Source organism: Nansenia antarctica, assembly GCF_963989245.1.
Source record: "Nansenia antarctica genome assembly, chromosome: 4".
NCBI classification, from domain to species: domain Eukaryota; kingdom Metazoa; phylum Chordata; class Actinopteri; order Argentiniformes; family Microstomatidae; genus Nansenia; species Nansenia antarctica.
The window spans coordinates 41,112,822-41,135,668 of record NC_137689.1 but is presented as its reverse complement, the minus strand read 5'-3'; the positions used below and the strand labels follow the sequence as shown (position 1 = coordinate 41,135,668).

At 42.3% G+C, this 22,847-nt stretch overlaps 1 protein-coding gene across 1 annotated transcript in view; it reads right to left on the bottom strand.

Moving 5' to 3' along the window:
* Positions 1-22,847, bottom strand: part of rhobtb3 (Rho related BTB domain containing 3) — a gene marked incomplete at both ends in the record, with an annotated part of 92,540 nt that overhangs the window by 35,553 nt on the left and 34,140 nt on the right. Inside the window, 3 exons of the mRNA XM_080529357.1 lie at positions 18,009-18,410; positions 20,124-20,232; positions 20,976-21,094. Of these exons, the coding sequence (XP_080385483.1) occupies positions 18,009-18,410; positions 20,124-20,232; positions 20,976-21,094 (630 nt within the window). The remainder of the gene's footprint in view (positions 1-18,008; positions 18,411-20,123; positions 20,233-20,975; positions 21,095-22,847) is intronic.

Sequence of the window (22,847 nt, the reverse complement as noted above, 5' to 3'; positions counted from 1 at the left end):
GAGTGGGATCGACATCCAAGTTTAGGTCTTTGAGTCCCTTTGCTCGGTCCTCAGCAGAGAATGCTTCCATAACCTCCTGGCTGTTGGAAGCAACTTTGTGAAGTCGCAGGTTCGACACAGCAAGCATCTCCTGTGTCCGCTTCAGTAGGTCGATGGCTTCACGTGCTGTGGGCCTTGACAGGAGTCCGTCGTCAACGTAGAACTCTCTTTCGATGAACTGTTTGGCGTCAGACCCAAATTCTTCTTCACCATGAGCTGCAGCACGTCTGAGACCATAGATTGCCACCGCAGGAGAGGGACTGTTCCCGAATACGTGAACCTTCATGCGGTACTCACATATGTCGTTCCTAGGATCGTTGTCCTCGTATCACAGAAAGCGGAGAAAGTTCCTGTGGTCTTCTTTCACAACGAAGCTGTGAAACATTTGTTCTATGTCCACAGTGACAGCGATAGGTTCTCGTCTGAATCGCACCAGTACTCCTAAGAGGCTGTTATTTAAGTCCGGACCAGAAAGGAGAACATCGTTCAGTGACACGCCTTTCCATTTTGCACTGGAATCGAAGACGACTCGAATCTGGCCTGGCTTCTGAGGGTGATAAACCCCGAAGATAGGTAAGTACCAACATTCTTGTCCGTTCTCCAATGTAGGAGCCAGCTCAGCATGATCACGGTCGAAGATGTTCTGCATGAACGCGATGAAGTGCCTCTTCATCTCGGGCCTTTTCTCCAGTGTGTTTTGAAGAGAGGTAAGTCGTGTGAGGGCCTGGCCTCGGCTGTGAGGGAGTTGCTGACGTGGTGTTCTGAATGGCAATGGTGCCACCCAGCTGTTGCAGTCATCCATATACATTTCTTTGTCCATGACCTTTAAGAACAGTCTGTCTTCAATAGAGAGTCCAATCTTGTTGTCATCCTCGGACGTGTTGAAGATGGTGCTCCCTAAGTTGCATTCCCGGATACTGTGGGTGCCTTGCGCTGGGGCAATCTGATGTGCTGGCTTCGGAACATATTGCTCCTTCACCTGGATCCTGTTCGGACATGGGCTGAAGAATGAAGGGCGTTGGTTCTCAAGCACATTGGTGCGGTAGCTTTGGATGTCTGAAGGCTTGTGGGCTGCCTCTAGGCAGACTTCTCCTATGATGACCCATCCCAGGTCGAGTCGTTGTGCGTAGGGGGCGTCATGTGGACCGTTCCGTTGCTCCCGCACTTTATGAACTCTAAGGATGTCTCGGCCTAGCAAGAGAAGGATCTGTGCTTTAGAATCCAAAGGTGGTATACCATATGCTATGGGCTTGAGGTGGGAATGATGCAACGCTGCTTCTGGCGTAGGTATCTCAGCTCTTTCGGTGGGAATGTTGTTACACTCTATTAGTGTAGGTAGTGTCACTGTTGTAGCTCCATCCACAGATTCCACCACAAAGCCTGTGGCTCTCCTTCCTGTCATCTGAGTTGTACCTGCACATGTATGAAGTGTGAATGCTGAATCTGACCCCTTGATGTGGAACATATCAAAGAATTCAGACCTTGCAAGCGACCTGTTGCTTTGGTCATCCAGCACAACATATGCTCTGGTTGCTCTCTCTGGGTGTGCTTCTGGGAATATATTCACCAGGCAAATCTTCGAGCAGGATCTGCCGCTTTGACCCTCTCCACAGACTTCTGTGCAATTTGAGGTGACTGCAGATTGGTCTGATCCTCCTTCTCCCTCCCCGCCATCCTCAGATGGGGCTGGAGGCGGAGGTCCTGGATGAAGAGCCGTGGTGTGGCTGTTACTCTCACATTCCATGCACTTGATGGCTGTGGTGCAGTTCTTGGCTAGATGAGTAGTTGTGGAACAACATCTGAAGCAGACACCGTTGTCTTTGAGGAAGGCCTTGCGCTCCTCGAGGGGCTTGCTTCTGAAACCTCTGCAGCGTGTTAGGGGGTGTGGCTTCTTATGGAGAGGGCATAGTTTTTTTATGTCCACTGCTGTTCGGCCTGAACCGTCTCGTGTGTCTTTCTCGTGAGAGACATCTGTCTTATGTGCAGAGACCATGCTCTTACTTTGTCTCTTGAATGGCTGCTCTGACTTCATCTGGGCTGTGTTACTCATCGATAGCCTGAAGCTTGGGTCATTGCGAGCTCGTGCCTCTTTGGTGATGAACTCGCAGAAGAATGTAAATGGGGGAAAAACTACCTGTCGCTCAGCTTTGTATCTGGAACCTTGTGATATCCATTTCTCTTGGATGTTGTAGGGCAACTTGTCTACGATGGGCAAAATGCCGCGTGAAGTGTCCAGATAGCTCAAACCAGGCAGGTAACCTTCGAACATGGCTGCTTCCAACTCTTGGAGAAGGTCACTTAGCTCTCTCAGCTTCACAGGATCTTTATTGCTGATCTTTGGGAAGTTCTCCAGCCTGTCGAAGAGGGACTTTTCAATTACCTCTGGAGACCCGAAGCACTCTTCTAAGCGTTCCCAAGCTTTGCATAGACCTTGAGATGAATGACTTACATGTACTGCTCTTATTCGTTTCACGTGCTTTGCAGATTCACTCCCTAACCACTTAATCATGAGGTCCATCTCTTCATTAGCACTGAGTAGTAGTCCGTCAATGGCGTTCTTGAAGGACGACTTCCATGCCCAGTAATTTTCTGGGTGATCATCGAACTTGGTGAGACCGGAGGTTACGAGGTCTCTGCGTGCTAGGTACCGAGCCACATCACTGATGTCGGTTGTGTCACCGCTTCCTGTTGGTTTGTATGGTGAACCCTTGGGCCTGCTGGGTGTGAGCTGCTCTGATGTCTTTGGCCTACTAGGTCGCAGTGATGGAGAGCTGTGCTCATGCTTCGCGGTGGAGGAGTGCTGTCTCTCGTATGAAACAGTCAGACGCTGTCTGGGTGGTGAGGAGGATCTCAGCCTATGGACTATCGGTTCCAGATTGGCTATAGAGTCCTTAACATCTTCGGCAGATAGTGGTAGCTGTGACTGTTGTTCTACGTACTGGCGTGTGCGGTCAACAGTGGCATGAATGACAGCTTCGATACCGTTGTTTTCTTCCTCCGCTGCTGCTTCAAGAACATTAGCTTCAGCGATGGCTTCTGCCACTTCTTTCTCATGCAGCAAGTTCTTTAATTTTGCTTCCATTTGGGCTTTTTCGATCATAATCTCTGATTCCATTTTTGCATAGCCAGCACGTGTGCGTGCTACTTCCACTTTGACACGTGCATTGACAGCTGCCCTACTGGCTGTTGATTTAAAAGACCTAGATGTGCTAGAGGCCACTGACCTTGTCTCAGCATTGCTCAACTCTTCCATCATGAATATTGCTGTGTGCTTGGCGTGAGCAAGGATGATGGGGAGCAGTGCTTGCGCTGAAGATCTCTCTCCTTGAGTCGATCCGCCCGCTGAGTGGTTGCTTTTTTACTATTCTGTTCCCACTGCGCGTAACCAGGGCGCAACTTCCACAGATAGCGAACACACACTGACACACAAATGAATCCTCAGACGCTGGAGTAAAGTTTAGTTCTTTACTCAACCCTCAGAAACATGAGTGGTCGTTTGGTTATTTTGTAAAACTGTAAATAAACATAAGAGTACAATTACTGTAATGCTCAAAACTATACTGTTACACTTTCAACATCAACAGTATGTAGCCAACATATAATATCAATATAGCAATACAAATAGTTATACTTAAATAATATAAGCTATGTATTTATAAACATATACATTATACATTGTAGTTAAACAAGAAAAGAAAAGGCAACTTACAAGCAAAGCCTTTTCCAGGGCAAGAATGTAAACAAAGAGATTCTCCGGAGCTTTTTCTCTAAACTAGCTGTTGCACGAGCTATCACGTCTGAACAGTGTGCTCACGTCATGTGACTAATGTTCGTCATGTGACTAATCAAAACCGAAACTGAATAAAGGCAGTAACAATGTAATGTCATAAAATGTCCACTAGATGTCTCTAAAATGAAAACCTAAGAAACCATGACAATTGCATTTGTCTTCGCAGTTTAAGATACACACATTAATCTGCTGCGGGAGTAAACACAGCGCACTAGAATGACGTCACAGTCGCCACCTGGTCTGAACGTTCGAACGATTAGCAAACGATTAGCAAGAAATTCCACCGACCTAGGTCGTGTGGTCATTAAACTATTCTATTCTATTCTATTCTATTCTATAAGAGCGTTCGAAACGATTAGGCCTGCCAGGTTTTGGCATGACAGAGCCAAACAGGTTTCAAAGCTTACAAGCTTACAGCAGTCGCCGGGGCTGACAGGCTGATGTTACGGCCGAAGTTCACAACAAATAAACACGACAGGCTTGTGCATCTCTGTGAAGCTCATAATTATAATAACACAATATTGCAATATTTATTACGATTATTTTTGTATAATAATAATCAACCATCCTTCGTTAGTAATGAAGACTCCCGCAGTCCCGATCAATCTCCTCTCCACTTTACACATTACATAACCAAGATTTCTTTTGACATCACAACAATGTCAACACAATCACAACAGAATCTTATTTTATCCAATCAGGTTTTATATTTTGATTATGACATCATGTCTTTTCAACATTGTCTTTTCACTAGGTGAAACTAACTATAACAGGTTGCGGCGCAGGTACGCGCTCCTGTGAGATCATTCAAGTTTCAAGTTTATTTGTCATTATACCAAGTACAATTATATAATGTAATCAAAATAAAAAGAATGAACATATTCAGCCATTCCATATAATCACATATAACAACCCCTGTGAGCAGTTGCAGGGGCTGACAGGCTGACGTTACCGGCGAAGTTCACGACAAATAAACAGACTTTATCACTGTGAAGCTCATAATTATGATAACACAATATTGCAATATTTATTAATATTTTTAATATTTTTACATTAAGTTTCAACTGACTCAATCTTCATATAGATTGCGCTAATAATTTCCCTGCTTCTCTGCGCATAGGAACTTTATGCATTTTTAGAGGTAGTGATCTTGTCATTTTCTCTTGTGTGACATCGCCATCCAGCGATCTTTGTGCGTCAGTACACACTCCCCCATTGTGAAGAGTGGTCGTGTGATTCGACACCTCGTTGCGCTAAAAGTAGGTGAAAAAACGTCGCGCTCGTAGTGTTAACTCTGTGAAAAAAAGCCTGTGAATACTTTGAGGCTGGTTTTCTCAGCACGGTGATTTGGGGGGTATTAACATTCAAATATCCATGACTTCTTCAACTTGTTTCAGATTTCAATGTATGACATATCATATACTACATATACCCTTTCATAATCTGGAAGAAACTGAAAAATGACGTTGCCAGACTTGCAGACTTTTTCATCAAACTCTGTCACAATTGGACTCATCAGAAAACATGACCTTACTCCAGTCCTCAGCCTGGCTCTTCGTTGCTTCTCCCTGATGAAGGGCTTTTTTCTAGATTTGCATGACTTCAGCCCTGCCACTAGGAGCCTGTTTCAAACCGTCTTCGCCATGCACTTCACCCCAGCTGCCGTTTGCCATTATTTTTGTAGATCACTTGAAGTCATCCTACGGTTGTTGAGTTACATTTGAATTAGTCATTATCGTCCTCTGCTGGTCTGTAGCTTTGTTGTCCCCAATGTCTGAGGCTTGACCTTGTTCTTATGAACCGCCGCCGTCTTGGAAATGTTAAGGATGGAAGCAGCCTGACGCTCTCTGTATCCCTCTGCCAGTGAAGGCAGAATTGAACCCTTCTTTTTCTCACTCAAAGCTTTTCTTTTCAACCCTTTTGCCATGGTCAATAGTTATTTTTTGATTCCAATGACTTTTGAGGTACAACTAGTACTGTTTTTGCCATCCAGCTGATCCTATTGCAAGAGGTTAGTACGATCGCAAGGATTCTAACCCTAACCCTAACCCTAACCCTAACCCTAACCTTAATCCTTGCGATCGTTCTGGCTCGTAGGGCCTAACCAGTGGCGGCTGGCCGATAGAGGGCGCTGGGGTGCCGCCCCCACCTTCACTTCCTAGTTCCCCACCTTCACTTCCTAGTTGCGATTTGTAAACGTTTTTTTTTAATTTACAAAATGCGGCTGATATTCTGTCGGCGCCTATCAGCATTCATAAAAAATCCTCCAATACAATAAACATTTTATCTGTGTGTGTGTGTAAAATTCACTGTTAAAATACATAGGGGGAGGAGTCGGGTCGCCGATCGAATGCAAGTCTATGCCAGGCCAAATACTTTTCGCTTACACGTGAGCTGTAGCAGCGCTCCAATTGGCTGTGTCTATTTCTCGGCCGGGGCGCAAAAAGTTGCGTCCTGAATATCCGGTTGTATTGCAGACAATGCATTATGCTGAGGACTTCCGACTTCCGGTTTTCCGGACTTCCGGGCTTCCGGAGTATTTTAAATGAACATTCGTAATGTCTGTCTCTGATGTTCATGGTCAATTAAATCAGCCTATTTTGTGCAACTAATAATGTTCCCGCTAATGGGTTAACCGAGCAGCCTCGCAGCTAACGTGCAAGCACCTAGCTTGGAACTATTCATAGCAATATGCGCGGGGCAAAAATAATCTATTGCCTCTAAAATCACCACGAACAGAACGGCGGAGGTACGGGTAAACAGAGCTCATGTTGGTGTCCTCAAAGGTAAGAGCTGTTTTTCTTTAACTCAACTGATAGCATTACCTTGCTGTTGTTGTTTACCGAATGCTCCATCTGACTGTCACACTGTGATTGTACTTGTGTAAACAGTTAATGAGTAACGTTAGCCGGTTTTGTGCGTGTCCTCTCATAGGCCTACAATCAGTGGTGTAGTCTAGTTTTTTCTAGCGGGTATACTGTGATTTTTCCCTCCCAGCCTCATATCGTTCATAAACATACATCTGCGCTCCCTGTCTAACGTTATATATATATATATATATATATATATATAACATGACATGTTATAAGGCTGATCTGTGCATGATATTGCTGCATTCTGACATATTTCATGTCGTATCTCCCCCCTTTGATGGTATATGACGCTATAGTCAGTCGCAATGGTCCAAAATTCAAGTGCTTCGTAACACAGACGGGGTGAATTTCATGAATGAAAGTGAAAGTTCTGTCACAAAACGCCGTTACGTATCCTCACACATGTTTAAGCTGCGCGCGCGAAAGAGGACCCCCCCGCCACTAATGTGAAAAATCCTGGAGGAAACACTGCTGTGCCCCACCAAAAATGTTTAGCACCAGCCGCCACTGGGCCTAACCCTAACCTACTAAACGGAGGGAACGAATTACTAAACCGAGGGAACGGATTACTAAACCGAGGGAATGAATTACTAAACCGAGAGAACGGATTCACACCATGTGACCCCAGGGGGGCTCTGTAGGATAGTGACGACCACACCAGTGGTTTTTATACTTTTCCTTGTTAAATCAGATTCGCTTTCAGGTGGTCACCTAATCAGTATCTCACTAAGTAGATGTGCCTGTGTTGGAATTCAATAGTCACTGGAATGGCTGCCATACACATAGAGACACTGAATTAAGAAATATTTGAAGTGGTCTATTCATTTTTTTCCCACAGTTGGATATACTCCCACTCACATATTATTAATATTATTTGGTCATGTTATTCATAAGCAGAATATTTATTTCCATTGCTATATAGACACCCAGCATGATTTGCCTGTGAAACCCAGTGATTCAAACAGCTAAAGCCATTCTTTAACATTGGAGCATGATTTTGTCTTTTGCTGATCTAGAGAAAGTTCTTCTCAACTAGGTTATCTTGGCTCTCTTCTTGCCTCAGGCCAAACGCTCTCTCTCTCGTCTGCAGACAGTTTAGCCTTGTTACACTGGCTTCCAGTAGTTTATAACATTGATTTTAAGATTATGTTGGTGTAACCCTCCACATTTACTCATAAACAATGGCTGCTGTCTTTCCTTTACTGCTGTCTTTACATACTCTACATGGAACAATCTATAGCCAGAATACACAGAGCTAAGGAAAGGACAATTCAAACATGGACCTCTGCAATATCAGAGATAAAAGAATTGGTGGAGTGACTGTGTTCGTAAACTGTGTTGTATGTGGATGTAACTTGTAAATGTTGTACTGTTATGATTTTATGATATACCAAATATAGTGTAATGAAGAACTATGGGGGGGGGGGGGGGGTTGGAAGGGATGATATCGCCATGGGGGGGGGGTTACTTGTGTGTTTATAGTGGGGGGGGTAAGATAAAGAAAAAAAAGTCAGGACAGACACTTATTTTGTTTGGTGTTATAATTGTGAGTTTTTCATGTGTACTGTTTTGTAATAAATAATTGATAACAAAAAAAAACTTGTTTAGAAAAGCGCTAAAAGAAGGTAGGTATTATAGTAGTATTTCTTACAGAGAAACGTATATAAAACAAGACTATTATTATTAACATACTCTGAGAAATACAGAATAATTAACATTAAAAACAGTCTTAGCGCCACAATTATTATGAATCATTAATGGAGACTCATAAACATTATGACAAGAGCAATAAGAGGCCCCTGCCCTACTGCCTTATGCTATAGTTTCATTATGCTCTTTATTCACAGCTACTTCATAAGGTGCTAGGAATGTCCATTCAAGGTTAGTACTTAATAAGAAGCTGTGTCAAACACAGTGAAACTCATACTGTACACCACACAACATTTCGTAGAGTGAGAGAAAGCAAAAACATTTCTCATGGGTTATTATGACTTTCAAAGAAAGAAAATACTGTCACTGTCACGTTGTTTCCCTTGGGTACGCTCTTCCTTTATATCACAGAGGAGGTAAACAGGTAAACAGACCACTGCAGGAAGCAGTGAGTTAGCGCAGGATTTATTTGGTAGGGTATTCGCTCATCTCAAGGTTTATAATGGAGGTATTTCAGCTGATAGGAAGATTGATTTAACTCCCAGCACAGGATAATAGCACACAAAACACCTCATTCTAGAATAGAATAAACACCTCATTCTAGAATAGAGGATTCATTTGTAGCTGTGAAGCTTTATGCTTAAATACAAAGTGCTGAGATTGCTTCACATTTTTCGAAAGAAAAGTCAGATCATTACATCAGATCCCGACCTGAGGCCCAAAGCATTAGAATGAATGTAAGCATTAGAATGTATGTCAAGCATTAGAATCATATGTAATGTCACATATACTCTTAGGTATAAAAGATTTAATTTTGGGGGAAATTGTGGATGAAATTAGACAAATAGAGAGGTTCAGGACCATTGTAAAATATGACAGTAAAATAGAAGGATGTATTACAAAAGTAAATAGTAAAATGTAATATACAGGGAAACGTGGGTTGACCTGTAGTCATCTGAAGGTCGGAATTAGATATGGAATGGATAGTTGATTAGCCGATTCACTTATGAACCCAATAAAGGCAGTAATGTGAAAGTCTCTATATGCGTATACCCTATGTGTATAAGTGTAAGTATTATATGTACCGTATCATGTAAATATCTGTACAGTAAGTAGAAGTATTATGTATACACAGCATCCCTGTGACAAACTCAGTTATGCAGCGCGTGGCGCGTGGCGTGCACAGAGACACAGTCGCAAAGCATTAGCGTCACGTAGGCAAAGCCCCTGCTACTGCTAACAGTCTACACACTCAGACGAATGGTACAGTACTCTTATATAACTGCATAACACCCAGAGGTGACAGTACATCCATAAAGGAGTATGACGCAATACTGCTATGCCATATGTATATGAGAACATAAAACATTCCAATAGGGTACACAAACATCCATAAAACGTCATTATAGATTCATGTTTACATACATACTGTATAAAGATGAACACTCATATGAAGGTACTCAATAGAGTACCAACTAAGACCACGAACATACATTTACAGTATCTCTCTAAATATACATACTGTATATATATGCTACAATCAAGGTATTTGCATACACTGTTCACACTAGAGGGAACAGCCATCATATACCGTCTACAGAGAGAGGTGGATTTGTATTCTGCACAGCATACACACATACTCAGGCATTCACCACCACATACACACCATGCTCCCCCTGTCTCTCTCTCTCTCCCCCTCTCTTTCTCTCTCTCTCTCACACACCCTCTGTTATGCACATGCAGACACCACCTTGCTCTCCTCTCTTTCTTTACACCCTCCCCCACCCTCTCTCTATCTCTCCCCCACCCTCTCTCTATCTCTCTCTCTCTTTCTCTCTCTCTCTTTCTCTATCTTTCTATCTCTCTCTCTCTTTCTTTACACCCTCCCCCACCCTCTCTCTATCTCTTCCCCACCCTCTCTCTATCTCTCTCTCTTTCTCTCTCTCTCACTCACTCACTCGCTCACACACACACACACACACACACACACACACACACACACACACACACATACACACACACAACTTGCCTAAATCCCTCTTGCCCACACCATACTCTACCACCTCCCTTTTCCCCCATAACCCATCCCAACTCTTTCTCAAACACACACACACACACACAAACATACACTCTGTAGTCTCTCTCCTCCCCATCCCGAATCTCTCTTGTTCAAACTCAAACACACACACACACACACACACAGCCCAGGAGTAATGGGGTTTCTCCAGGGCCTTGTAAAGCAGCACTCAATCTTGCTCAAATCCATGTTAAAAGGCAGCCATGAATCACAACTGGCCACAGCCTGCCATTCTGAGCAGTGCATTAAACACTCCCCATAATGGAGAGCTGCCATGCGCCATCCCTCCACTCCACACAGGACAAACCACAAAGAAGAAGAGGATATCGTTGGGTGATCTAATTTTTTTAACCTCCAATTCTGAATTTGTATTTATTTTATTTCATCCTTTTAATGAAAGTGATAATTGACACTTCACGTAAAATAAGTTCCATTTGCACATCCATCAGCACATTTATTTCGGTCAAATTCGATTTTGAAATGATCCCATGTCAAAATCCTTGATCTTTGATTGATAAATAAACAAGCCCAGAATATACACAGTATGTCAAGTTGGTGATAAACACTAGGTCATGTGATAAACACTAGGTCATGTGTGATAAACACTAGGTCATGTGTGATAAACACTAGGTCATGTGATAAACACTAGGCCATGTGATAAACACAAGGTCATGTGTGATAAACACTAGGTCATGTGTGATAAACACTCGGCCATGTGATAAACACTAGGGCCATATTCCACTAAAGGTGGCTTAATATAGCGGCGCTCAGGGAATAAATAAATAAAATGCGGCGCTCAGGGAACTCGAGATTGGTATTCAAGCCTCAGGTGATTCCTCGAATGAGGATCAGCCTTGTGTCATCAGTGTTCACAGAAGACAGGCTTACAAATCTTCGATATGGGCGCGTGCACGCAGACATAAAAAGCCCTGAAGTGTCGATCTGTCGAAATGAAGATACTCCACTCTGCAGGGGTACTACATTTGCGCAGCATTCCGAATTATTGATTTTTATGAAGACGGAAAAATAAGATGTAAAATAGTGCAATACTGCCGCAATTAACAAGGCGAGGGAAATGGTTTGGCAAGAAATTGCTGACCGATTAAATGCGTAGGTCATACTAGCCCCAGTTATTGTTATATGTTCATATTTTAATAAATGAATATTACTACTGTGGTGATATCCGCAGCAGGCTACAAACCGTCATATCGCCACAATGGCCTAGTGGTATTGACTGCTGCCATAGGATTTATTCGTCATTTTATATCAGTGGTTCGAATCCCTCTTCAGAGGCACTTTTTACTGCATTTCGTTGTCTGAATCTAATCTAAAATCTCATCTAAAAAAGTATTGTAGGCTATAAAATTATGGTGCAGGCTAATTTACAAGAACTGACACGATTACAATGGTGTTTGAAACCTTTGCATGAAATCTTCGGTTAAATGTAAAAAATAATAAAATGAATGGCTTAGTCAAGTCTCGAACTCGCAACCTTTGGAACTCGAGTCCGCAGTCTTACCACTACGCCAGCCAGACCGCTGTGATGACGGTAATGCAAGTTGAGACAATTACTTCTTTTTTTTTTTACACTCTTTTCTTTATTGATCTATCGATTTATCTATCACACTTTCAAAATATCAAGTTATCTATCACACAATCAAACTATCTATCGATCGATCACACTTTCAAAATATCAAATTATCTATCTATCACACAGTCAAACTATCTAATCAAACTATCTAATCTATCTATCTCGTGTGAAGTGGGAACTAATATTTCCTAAAAGACACATGAGGAACTTTCGTTCAGGGTTTAGTTTCCGCCTGTGAGCCTTTTTTGACGCACGGATGACTATAGCCTGTGTTTTAGCCTGGTCGGGACCAGGCTAATTATATCTGACTCAGAAGGAGCTCAAACAAGCAGCGAATTATTTGAGCCACATTGATGGCACCGAACGCAAGCTAACATTTTCGAGGCTTAGAACTTTATCGAGGCTTAGAACTTTATCGAGCTTTGTGGAATAGGGCCCTGGTCATGTGATAAACACTAGCTCATGTGATAAACACTAGCTCATGTGATAAACACTAGGTCATGTGATAAACACTAGGCCATGTGATAAACACAAGGTCATGTGTGATAAACACTAGGTCATGTGATAAACACAAGGTCATGTGTGATAAACACTAGCTCATGTGATAAACACTAGGTCATGTGATAAACACTAGGTCATGTGATAAACACTAGGTCATGTGATAAACACTAGGCCATGTGATAAACACAAGGTCATGTGATAAACACTAGGCCATGTGATAAACACTAGGTCATGTGTGATAAACACTAGCTCATGTGATAAACACTAGGCCATGTGATAAACACTAGGTCATGTGTGATAAACACTAGCTCATGTGATAAACACAAGGGGGTCATTCCACTAAAGGTGGATCAGTTTAGCGGCGCTATAAATAAATGCGGCGCTCAGGGAACTCGAGATTGGAATTCAAGCCTCAGGTGATTCCTCGAACGAGGATCAGCCTTGTGTCATCAGTGTTCACAGAAGACAGGCTTACAAATCTTCGATATGGGCGCGTGCACGCAGGCATACGCAGCCCAGAAGAGTCGATCTGTCGAAATGAAGATACTCCACTCTGCAGGGGTACTACATTTGCGCAGCATTCCGAATTATTTATTTTTATGAAGACGGAAAAATAAGATGTAAAATAGTGCAATACTGCCGCAATTAACAAGGCGAGGGAAATGGTTTGGCAAGAAATTGCTGACCGATTAAATGCGTAGGTCATACTAGCCCCAGTTATTGTTATATGTTCATATTTTAATAAATGAATATTTACTACTGTGGTGATATCAGCAGCAGGCTACATACCGTCATATCGCCACAATGGCCTAGTGGTATCGACCGCTGCCATAGGATTTATTCGTCATTTTATATCGGTGGTTTAAATCCCTCTTCAGGCGCACTTTTTACTGCATTTCGTTGTCTGAATCTAATCTAAAATCTCATCTAAAAAGTATGTATAAAATTATGGTGCAGGCTAATTTACAAGAACTGACACGATTACAATGGTGTTTGAAACCTTTGCATGAAATCTTCGGTAAAATGTAAAAAAAAAAAAAAAGCAAGACTTAGTCAAGTCTCGAACTCGCAACCTTTGGAACTCGAGTCCGCAGCCTTAACCACTACGCCAGCCAGACCGCTGTGCTGACAGCAATGCAAGTTGACACAATTACTTATTTTTTTACACTCTTTTCTTTATTGATCTATCGATCTATCTATCACACTTTCAAAATATCAAGTTATCTATCACACAATCAAACTATCTATCGATCGATCACACTTTCAAAATATCAAATTATCTATCTATCACACAGTCAAACTATCTAATCTATCTATCTCGTGTGAAGTGGGAACTAATATTTCCTAGGGAGGAACTGTCGTTCGGGGTTTAGTTTCCGCCTGTGAGCCTTTTTTGACGCGCGTCTCACTATAGCCTGTGTTTTAGCCTGGTCGCGACCAGGCTAGTTATATCTGACTCAGAAGGAGCTCAACCAAGCAGCGAATTATTTGAGCCACATTGATGGCACCGAACGCAAGCTAACATCTTCGAGGCTTAAAACTTTATCGAGGCTTAGAACTTTATCGAGCTTCGTGGAATAGGGCCCAGGTCATGTGTGATAAACACCAGGTCATGTGATAAACACTAGGTCATGTGATAAACACTAGGTCATGTGATAAACACTAGGCCATGTGATAAACACTAGGTCATGTGATAAACACTAGGCCATGTGATAAACACTAGGGGGTCATTCCACTAAAGGTGGATCAGTATAGCGGCGCTATAAATAAATGCGGCGCTCAGGGAACTCGAGATTGGATTTCAAGCCTCAGGTGATTCCTCGAATGAGGATCAGCCTTGTGTCATCAGTGTTCACAGAAGACAGGCTTACAAATCTTCGATATGGGCGCGTGCACGCAGACATACGCAGCCCAGAAGAGTCGATCTGTCGAAATGAAGATACTCCACTCTGCAGGGGTACTACATTTGCGCAGCATTCCGAATTATTGATTTTTTATGAAGACGGAAAAATAAGATGTAAAATAGTGCAATACTGCCGCAATTAACAAGGCGAGGGAAATGGTTTGGCAAGAAATTGCTGACCGATTAAATGCGTAGGTCATACTAGCCCCAGTTATTGTTATATGTTCATATTTTAATAAATGAATATTTACTACTGTGGTGATATCAGCAGCAGGCTACAAACCGTCATATCGCCACAATGGCCTAGTGGTATCGACCGCTGCCATAGGATTTATTCGTCATTTTATATCGGTGGTTCAAATCCCTCTTCAGGCGCACTTTTTACTGCATTTCGTTGTCTGAATCTAATCTAAAATCTCATCTAAAAAAGTATGTAGGCTATAAAATTATGGTGCAGGCTAATTTACAAGAACTGACACGATTACAATGGTGTTTGAAACCTTTGCATGAAATCTTCGGTTAAATGTAAAAAAAATAAAAAATAATGCCTTAGTCAAGTCTCGACCTCGCAACCTTTGGAACTCGAGTCCGCAGCCTTAACCACTACGCCAGCCAGACCGCTGTGATGACGGCAATGCAAGTTGAGAGAATTACTTTTTTTTTTTACACTCTTTTCTTTATTGATATATCGATCTATCTATCACACTTTCAAAATATCAAGTTATCTATCACACAATCAAACTATCTATCGATCGATCACACTTTCAAAATATCAAATTATCTATCTATCACACAGTCAAACTATCTAATCTATCTATCTCGTGTGAAGTGGGAACTAATATTTTCTAGGGAGGAACTGTCGTTCGGGATGTAGTTTCCGCCTGTGAGCCTTTTTCGACGCGCGTCTCACTATAGCCTGTGTTTTAGCCTGGTCGCGACCAGGCTAGTTATATCTGACTCAGAAGGAGCTCAACCAAGCAGCGAATTATTTGAGCCACATTGATGGCACCGAACGCAAGCTAACATTTTCGAGGCTTAAAACTTTATCGAGGCTTAGAACTTTATCGAGCTTCGTGGAATAGGGCCCAGGGCCATATTCCACTAACGGTGGCTTAATATAGCGGCGATATTTTTAAATGCGGCGCTCAGGGACCTCGAGATTGGTATTCAAGCCTCAGGTGATTCCTCGAATGAGGATCAGCCTTGTGTCATCAGTGTTCACAGAAGACAGGCTTACAAATCTTCGATATGGGCGCGTGCACGCAGACATAAAAAGCCCTGAAGTGTCGATCTGTCGAAATGAAGATACTCCACTCTGCAGGGGTACTACATTTGCGCAGCATTCCGAATTATTGATTTTTATGAAAACGGAAAAATAAGATGTAAAATAGTGCAATACTGCCGCAATTAACAAGGCGAGGGAAATGGTTTGGCAAGAAATTGCTGACCGATTAAATGCGTAGGTCATACTAGCCCCAGTTATTGTTATATGTTCATATTTTAATAAATGAATATTACTACTGTGGTGATATCCGCAGCAGGCTACAAACCATCATATCGCCACAATGGCCTAGTGGTATTGACTGCTGCCATAGGATTTATTCGTCATTTTATATCAGTGGTTCGAATCCCTCTACAGACGCACTTTTTACTGCATTTCGTTGTCTGAATCTAATCTAAAATCTCATCTAAAAAAGTATTGTAGGCTATAAAATTATGGTGCATGCTAATTTACAAGAACTGACACGATTACAATGGTGTTTGAAACCTTTGCATGAAATCTTCGGTTAAATGTAAAAAAAAAAAAAATGAATGACTTAGTCAAGTCTCGAACTCGCAACCTTTGGAACTTGAGTCCGCAGCCTTAACCACTACGCCAGCGAGACCGCTGTCATGACGGCAATGCAAGTTGAGACAATTACTTCTTTTTTTTTTTACACTCTTTTCTTTATCTATCTATCACACTTTCAAAATATCAAGTTATCTATCACACAATCAAACTATCTATCGATCGATCACACTTTCAAAATATCAAATTATCTATCTATCACACAGTCAAACTATCTAATCTATCTATCTCATGTGAAGTGGGAACTAATATTTCCTAAAAGACACATGAGGAACTTTCGTTCAGGGTTTAGTTTCCGCCTGTGAGCCTTTTTTGACGCACGGATGACTATAGCCTGTGTTTTAGCCTGGTCGGGACCAGGCTAATTATATCTGACTCAGAAGGAGCTCAACCAAGCAGCGAATTATTTGAGCCACATTGATGGCACCGAACGCAAGCTAACATTTCCGAGGCTAAGAACTTTATCGAGGCTTAGAACTTTATCGAGCTTTGTGGAATATGGCCCAGGTCATGTGTGATAAACACTAGCTCATGTGATAAACACTAGGCCATGTGATAAACACTAGGTCATGTGTGATAAATTCTAGCTCATGTGATAAACACAAGGTCATGTGTGATAAACACCAGGTCATGTGATAAACACTAGGCCATGTGATAAACACTAGGTCATGTGATAAACACTAGGTCATGTGATAAACACTAGGCCATGTGATAAACACTAGGTCATGTGATAAACACTAGGTCATGTGATAAACACTAGGTCATGCGACAAACACTAGGTCATGTGTGATAAACATTAGGTCATGTGTGATAAACACTAGGCCATGTGATAAACACAAGGTCATGTGTGATAAACACTAGGTCATGTGATAAACACTAGGTCATGTGATAAACACTAGGTCATGTGATAAACACTAAGTCATGTGATAAACACTAGCTCATGTGATAAACACTAGGTCATGTGATAAACACTAGGTCATGTGTGATAAACACTAGGTCATGTGATAAACACTAGGTCATGTGTGAGGCAGAACTACATTTGAATAAAGCCTGCTACACACATAAAGATTTTCTAAATCTTAACAGATTTTTTATCTGAGAGAGATAAAAATATATATTAAAATATATATATATAAAATATAAAAATAAAATATATATAAAATAAATAAATAAAATATATATGTTTTATCACACATGGAGATAAAAAATCATGGATTGAACAGTTTTGATCGTATTGTGTGTGGTGTAATCCGATATTCCCAATAGAGCACACCACATACATAAAGATCTGTCCTACGACAGTCTAGAATCACGTCCCCCAAGCCAGAAATCTCATGTGATCAGGGTAGTAGTACCCTGACTGACCTGTACGAGGCAGCCATGTTGCGACAGGGCAAATAAAGTGCTGAAGAACGAAAAGAAGAAAACGCGTCAGTCAGCTCGCTTCTTGATTGGCTACATTCCATTCCACATCACAATCGGATTCGCGAGTTGTCAGTTTTGCCCACACACAAGAGGACTTTTGATCGTAAATATTGAACACGTTTAATACTTACGATCGTCGGCCCCGACCATTTTCAGAGCAGATTATCGGGAGAAATGGACTCTTAACACACCTCACACCACAGGATAATCTTGTAGGATAATCTTTAGAGCCATCCGATAATCGGGCGTTTGCTGTCCTGAAAGACTTTGACCTGATGTTATTCAAAAAGCACTTGAACCAGTAGCTTACCTCTGTACAAGAACATGAGCGTCTCCCACAGGCACAGACACAGGAGCGGGTCCTTCACCACCAGACGGGACAGGCGTCCAGCCAGGTGCCCGTCCGGCCTGGGAGCCCCGTCCTTGCCGGCCCCGTCCCAGGTGGAGAGCAGGGAGGAGTGGGGGGGGCCTCCGTCCCGCTCCCCCCGGCAGGCGCAGCGGGAGATGGGCCTCTCCCGAGCCTTGGGCCCCAGTAGGAGCTGTCTGAAGTAGGGGCTGACGGCACACAGCACGGCCGCGTGGGCCCAGCCCAGCTCCTTCCCAGAGTCCCCGGCGTAGAAGGCCACGTCAGCGAACTGCACCCCCCTCTCCAGCAGCCACTGCAGGTCCTGAGAGAAGCTGGACTCCTCCACTCGGATAGGAGGGAGACGAGCTGGAACGGAGGAGAGAACCAGAATGGGATTGGGGGGATTAAATGGTGTGTGTTGCGGGGGAGGGGGGGGGGGGGGTGACACCAGGAGAAAGCAAAAGGCAAAAAGGTAGAGAGATAAATCGAGGGCTGTGAAGAAGTGATAAGAAAGAAGAGAAGCACTCGCAGGAGAACAGTACGATCCTCACAATTTAGGAGCTGGGAGTGTGGGAAAGAGGGATGAGGAGAAAGCAAGCGTTATGACGTTGAAGGTAAACAATAGAGAAGGAGGTAAAGAAAGAGAGCATATGTATGTAAATCACTGTCCCATTAGAATCCTATTCATGCTCAAACCGTGGCTGCACCTCTATGCACCTCATTATTATTTTATGACCATTCAGATTTGGCCTAGAAAACTGGGCCGTCCAGGAAATCGATGCACTTCATATTGAATGTGAAGTGCACAGTAAAGAGAGTTCAATAGAGTTGGCCAGGCACCAGCACAGCCAGCCACTCACTCCCTCTGTCAGTGCTTTTAGCCCTCCATCACTGTGTCAGAGATCATCAAACACAGTAGTGACTAAATGTAGCTGCGTATGTTCAGCCTACATATATCTTCATATATCTATAGCTTCATTTCTGTATGTGTCAAACTCGTATTTGGTCGCATTTGTTAGTTAAACTAAACTAATGGCCACTGCCGTGTGTACACCAGCACCTCATATTATTCCAATGTTGTTCCAAAAAGTTTAACGTTTGGGCTGCATCATCATTTAAGAAATGAAAATGAAATATGCCATCATGAATGCGTTGATGCGGTGGCGCTTCACAATTCAATGATGGTGCAAAAGTAAAACAGTAAACTATCTCTTTAAGAAAGAAAACGCTCACTTGCTGTTTATTGCTCACAAAAGGGAGCTTTTATTGAAGCATAGTGATCAAGCGACATATATAAACTCAAATTGTCTTTGTCATGGCCAATAACAAAACAGAGGACCAAAGCATTCCTCTAATTCAACACTTTGGTCCTTTTAATTGCCTGTATTGTTTTGCCGTGTACAATACTCCTTTTGGCCAGCCATGGTCAGCCTTTGTCAGAGAGCCTCCTTTGAATTTGGAGAATGTTTTGGTGCTCCTTTTTGTTATGATCTTTGACTGACCCCTTGACCAAAGAACACCTTTATTCCTTTTTGAGACATTGTACTCCAATGTGAACACGATTCTAAAATAAACTCATGAGCTAAAAATACTCGATATTTTTAAGACCAGACATTTGAATACTGGAAAAAAAAACTAAACCAAAACATTTTAAAAGTGTTATGACAAATCAAATTTGTAGATTTGCTGTAGAATAATACTGTGGATTGAAATGATTTCACTAGCCTACTTCTTACAGTACAGGATGACTTTAACAAGTACAGTACACTGAGAGTCTATGGAAAGCATGCAAGCCTACACTAGAGAAGTGTCCACACCTCTGACCTGAAATTTGTGTTACAGAATGACGAGATGAGATGTTCTGAGAGATGACACCTTGATGTGAGTCACCAGCACTTCAGGTATTTGTCATTGTCATTGTATTGGCAATTCTAATCTTCATAATCAGGAACAAACTGAAACATTACGTTGCCAGACTTGCGGACCTTTTCATCAAACCCTGTCACATATGACAGTCTCACCTGGAGGATATCATATGAAAGAGTCTCACCTGGAGGATATCATATGAAAGAGTCTCACCTGGCTGTTCCAGGTGAGGGGGGCGGGGCTCATTCAGCTTGTTGCCCCGCCTCTTTTCCGGTCTCTCTTTTGCCTTCTGCTTCAAGCACTGAATCATGAAGTACTCCAGCTGAACATACACACAAAACACAAGTTAGCAGTTAGCATACACATACACCAAGGTATACTCATGACTATCTGGATATGGGATTTGAGCTCTGAAACTGTGCTAAATGGCCATAATAAATGGTAGCTGATCAGGGAATGTAAGACTATCCTTCAAACCATCACCACTTTCTGTTTTCATCTCCAGTCGTCCTAAAATAAGGAATAATACTCTAGTCTGCCATTATAATACTCTAGTCTGCCATTATAATACTCTAGTCTGCCATTATAATACTCTAGTCTGCCATTAACATTGTACAAAATCTGTGATAACACACAGATGATACCAACAAAGCTGTGTTTCAGTATTCCAATCTTCATACTCAAGATGCAAGATGTTTATTTGTCTCTCTGGTTATACAAGTACTATTGTGTGAGATACATCTGCTGGGGGTGGCGCTCCATTTAGGGTGCATATAAGAAGACATAGAATATAATAACAAAAACTAAGAGGCAAAGGAAAAAATATATATTAAAAAATATATCAATTCTACACTCAAAATGTATACTCAAAATGTATACTCAAAATGTATACTCAAAATATATACTCAAAATGCATACTCAAAATGTATACTCAAAATGTCTACTCAAAATATACACTAAAAATATATTCTCAAAATATATACAAAAAATATATACAAAAAATATATACTCAAAATGTATACTCAAAATATATACTCAAAATATATACTCAAAATATATACTCACGACGCTGCCGAAGTAGCGTCCCACAAAGACGTGGTTGAGGGAGGGCAGCTCCAGGTACGTGGCCCCCAGGTCCCGTGAGAGCTGGAGACCCTCGCTGTGGGGGACGCAGCTGCTCCAGTCTGAAGCACACAGGGGACAAGTACAGGGGGGGCCCTCGTCTGAACACATGGGGTGGGGGGGTACAGGAGAATAATGGATAAGACACTGTTCACATGGAAACATGGTCTGCTATCTATAAGAACAACTAACTATGTGTCACATGGTGTAATGTCTAACGAACAACTATGATGCAGAAGGAAGGCAATTTAAAGAGAGATGAGAAAGTGAATACATGTTTGTGCTTATTGGAGACAAGCCGGTATGTCTTTGCTACGAGGCAGACAGAGCCAAATATGCTAACCTCAGCCACCAAGAAAAGCAACCAAAAGTCCAAGAATTAAAAGGCAGCATTCTCAACAGAATATGTTCGCAAAAGCTACAGCAACAAATGATGCAGCAGCTTTATTGTGGCTGGAGAAATCGCCCGATCTTGCAAGTGTTTTTCAGAAGGCACATTTTTAAAGCAGTGTTACGCTGAAGGTATGTGAGCAGGTGTGAACAGGTGTACCCTGACCAGAGACTTTTAACAACGCCAACTTGTCAGGAAACACGATCACAGACCCAGGGAGCTCAGGGAGCTAGCGGGAAATCTGACGACACAGCTGGCTGAAGAAGCAGCAGGTATATAAGTGTTTCACCCCCTGCTGATTTTGTGAGTTTACCCCCTTACAAATAAATTAACAGTCTATAATGTTAATGGTAGGTTCATTTTAACAGTGAGAGACAGATTTTTTTTTTTTAATCCCAGAACATCACATTATATGAAAAATGATCTGTGTTTTATTCAGTAAAATAAGTATTTCACCCCCTAGCAAAACATGACTCAGTACTGGGTGGAGAAACCCTTGTTGGCAAGCACAGTGGTCAGACGTTTCTTGTAGTTGGTCACCAAGTTTGTGCAGATCCCAGGAGGGATTTTGGCCACTTTGGCTCCCTCCACAGATTTTCTATGAGATTACGGTCCGGAGACTGACTAGGCCACTCCATGACCTTAATGTGCTTCTTCTTGAGCCACTCCTTTGTTGCCTTAAGCTCGGTACACACATAAAGATAATCTGGCCGATTTTGGGCCGATTTTCCCCCTTCCGACCAAGGACAGCATACGCTCGATTATCGGATGGCTCTAAAGATTATCCTACAAGATTATCCTGTGGTGTGAGGTGTGTTAAGAGTCCATTTCTCCCGACAATCTGCTCGGAAAATGGTCGACAATGGTCGACAATCGTAATCGTAAATTTTAAACGTGTTCAATATTTACGACCAAAAATCCTCTTGTGTGTGGCCGAAACTGACAACACCCGAGTCCGATTGTGACGTGGAATGGAATGTAGCCAATCAAGAAGCGAGCTGACTGACGCGTCTTCTTCTTTTCGTTCTTCTGCACTTTATTTCTCCTGTCACACATGGCTGCCTCTACAGGTCAGTCAGGGTACTACTACCCTGATCACGCAAGATTTCTGGCTTGGGGGACGAGACTCCAGACTGTCGAAGAACAGATCTTTATGCATGTGGTCGTATATCGGAGTACACCACACACAATACGATCAAAGCTGTTCAATCCATGATTTTTTATCTTCATGTGTGGGGTCTCAGATAATAAATCTGTTAAGATTTAGAAAATCCTTATATGTGTACCAGGCTTTATCTGTATGTTTTGGGTCATTGTCATGCTGGAACACCCATCCACGACCCATTTTCAGTGTCCTGGCTGAGGGAAGGAGGTTCTCACCCAAGATTTCACGGTACATGGCCTCGTTCATCCTCCCCTCGCTG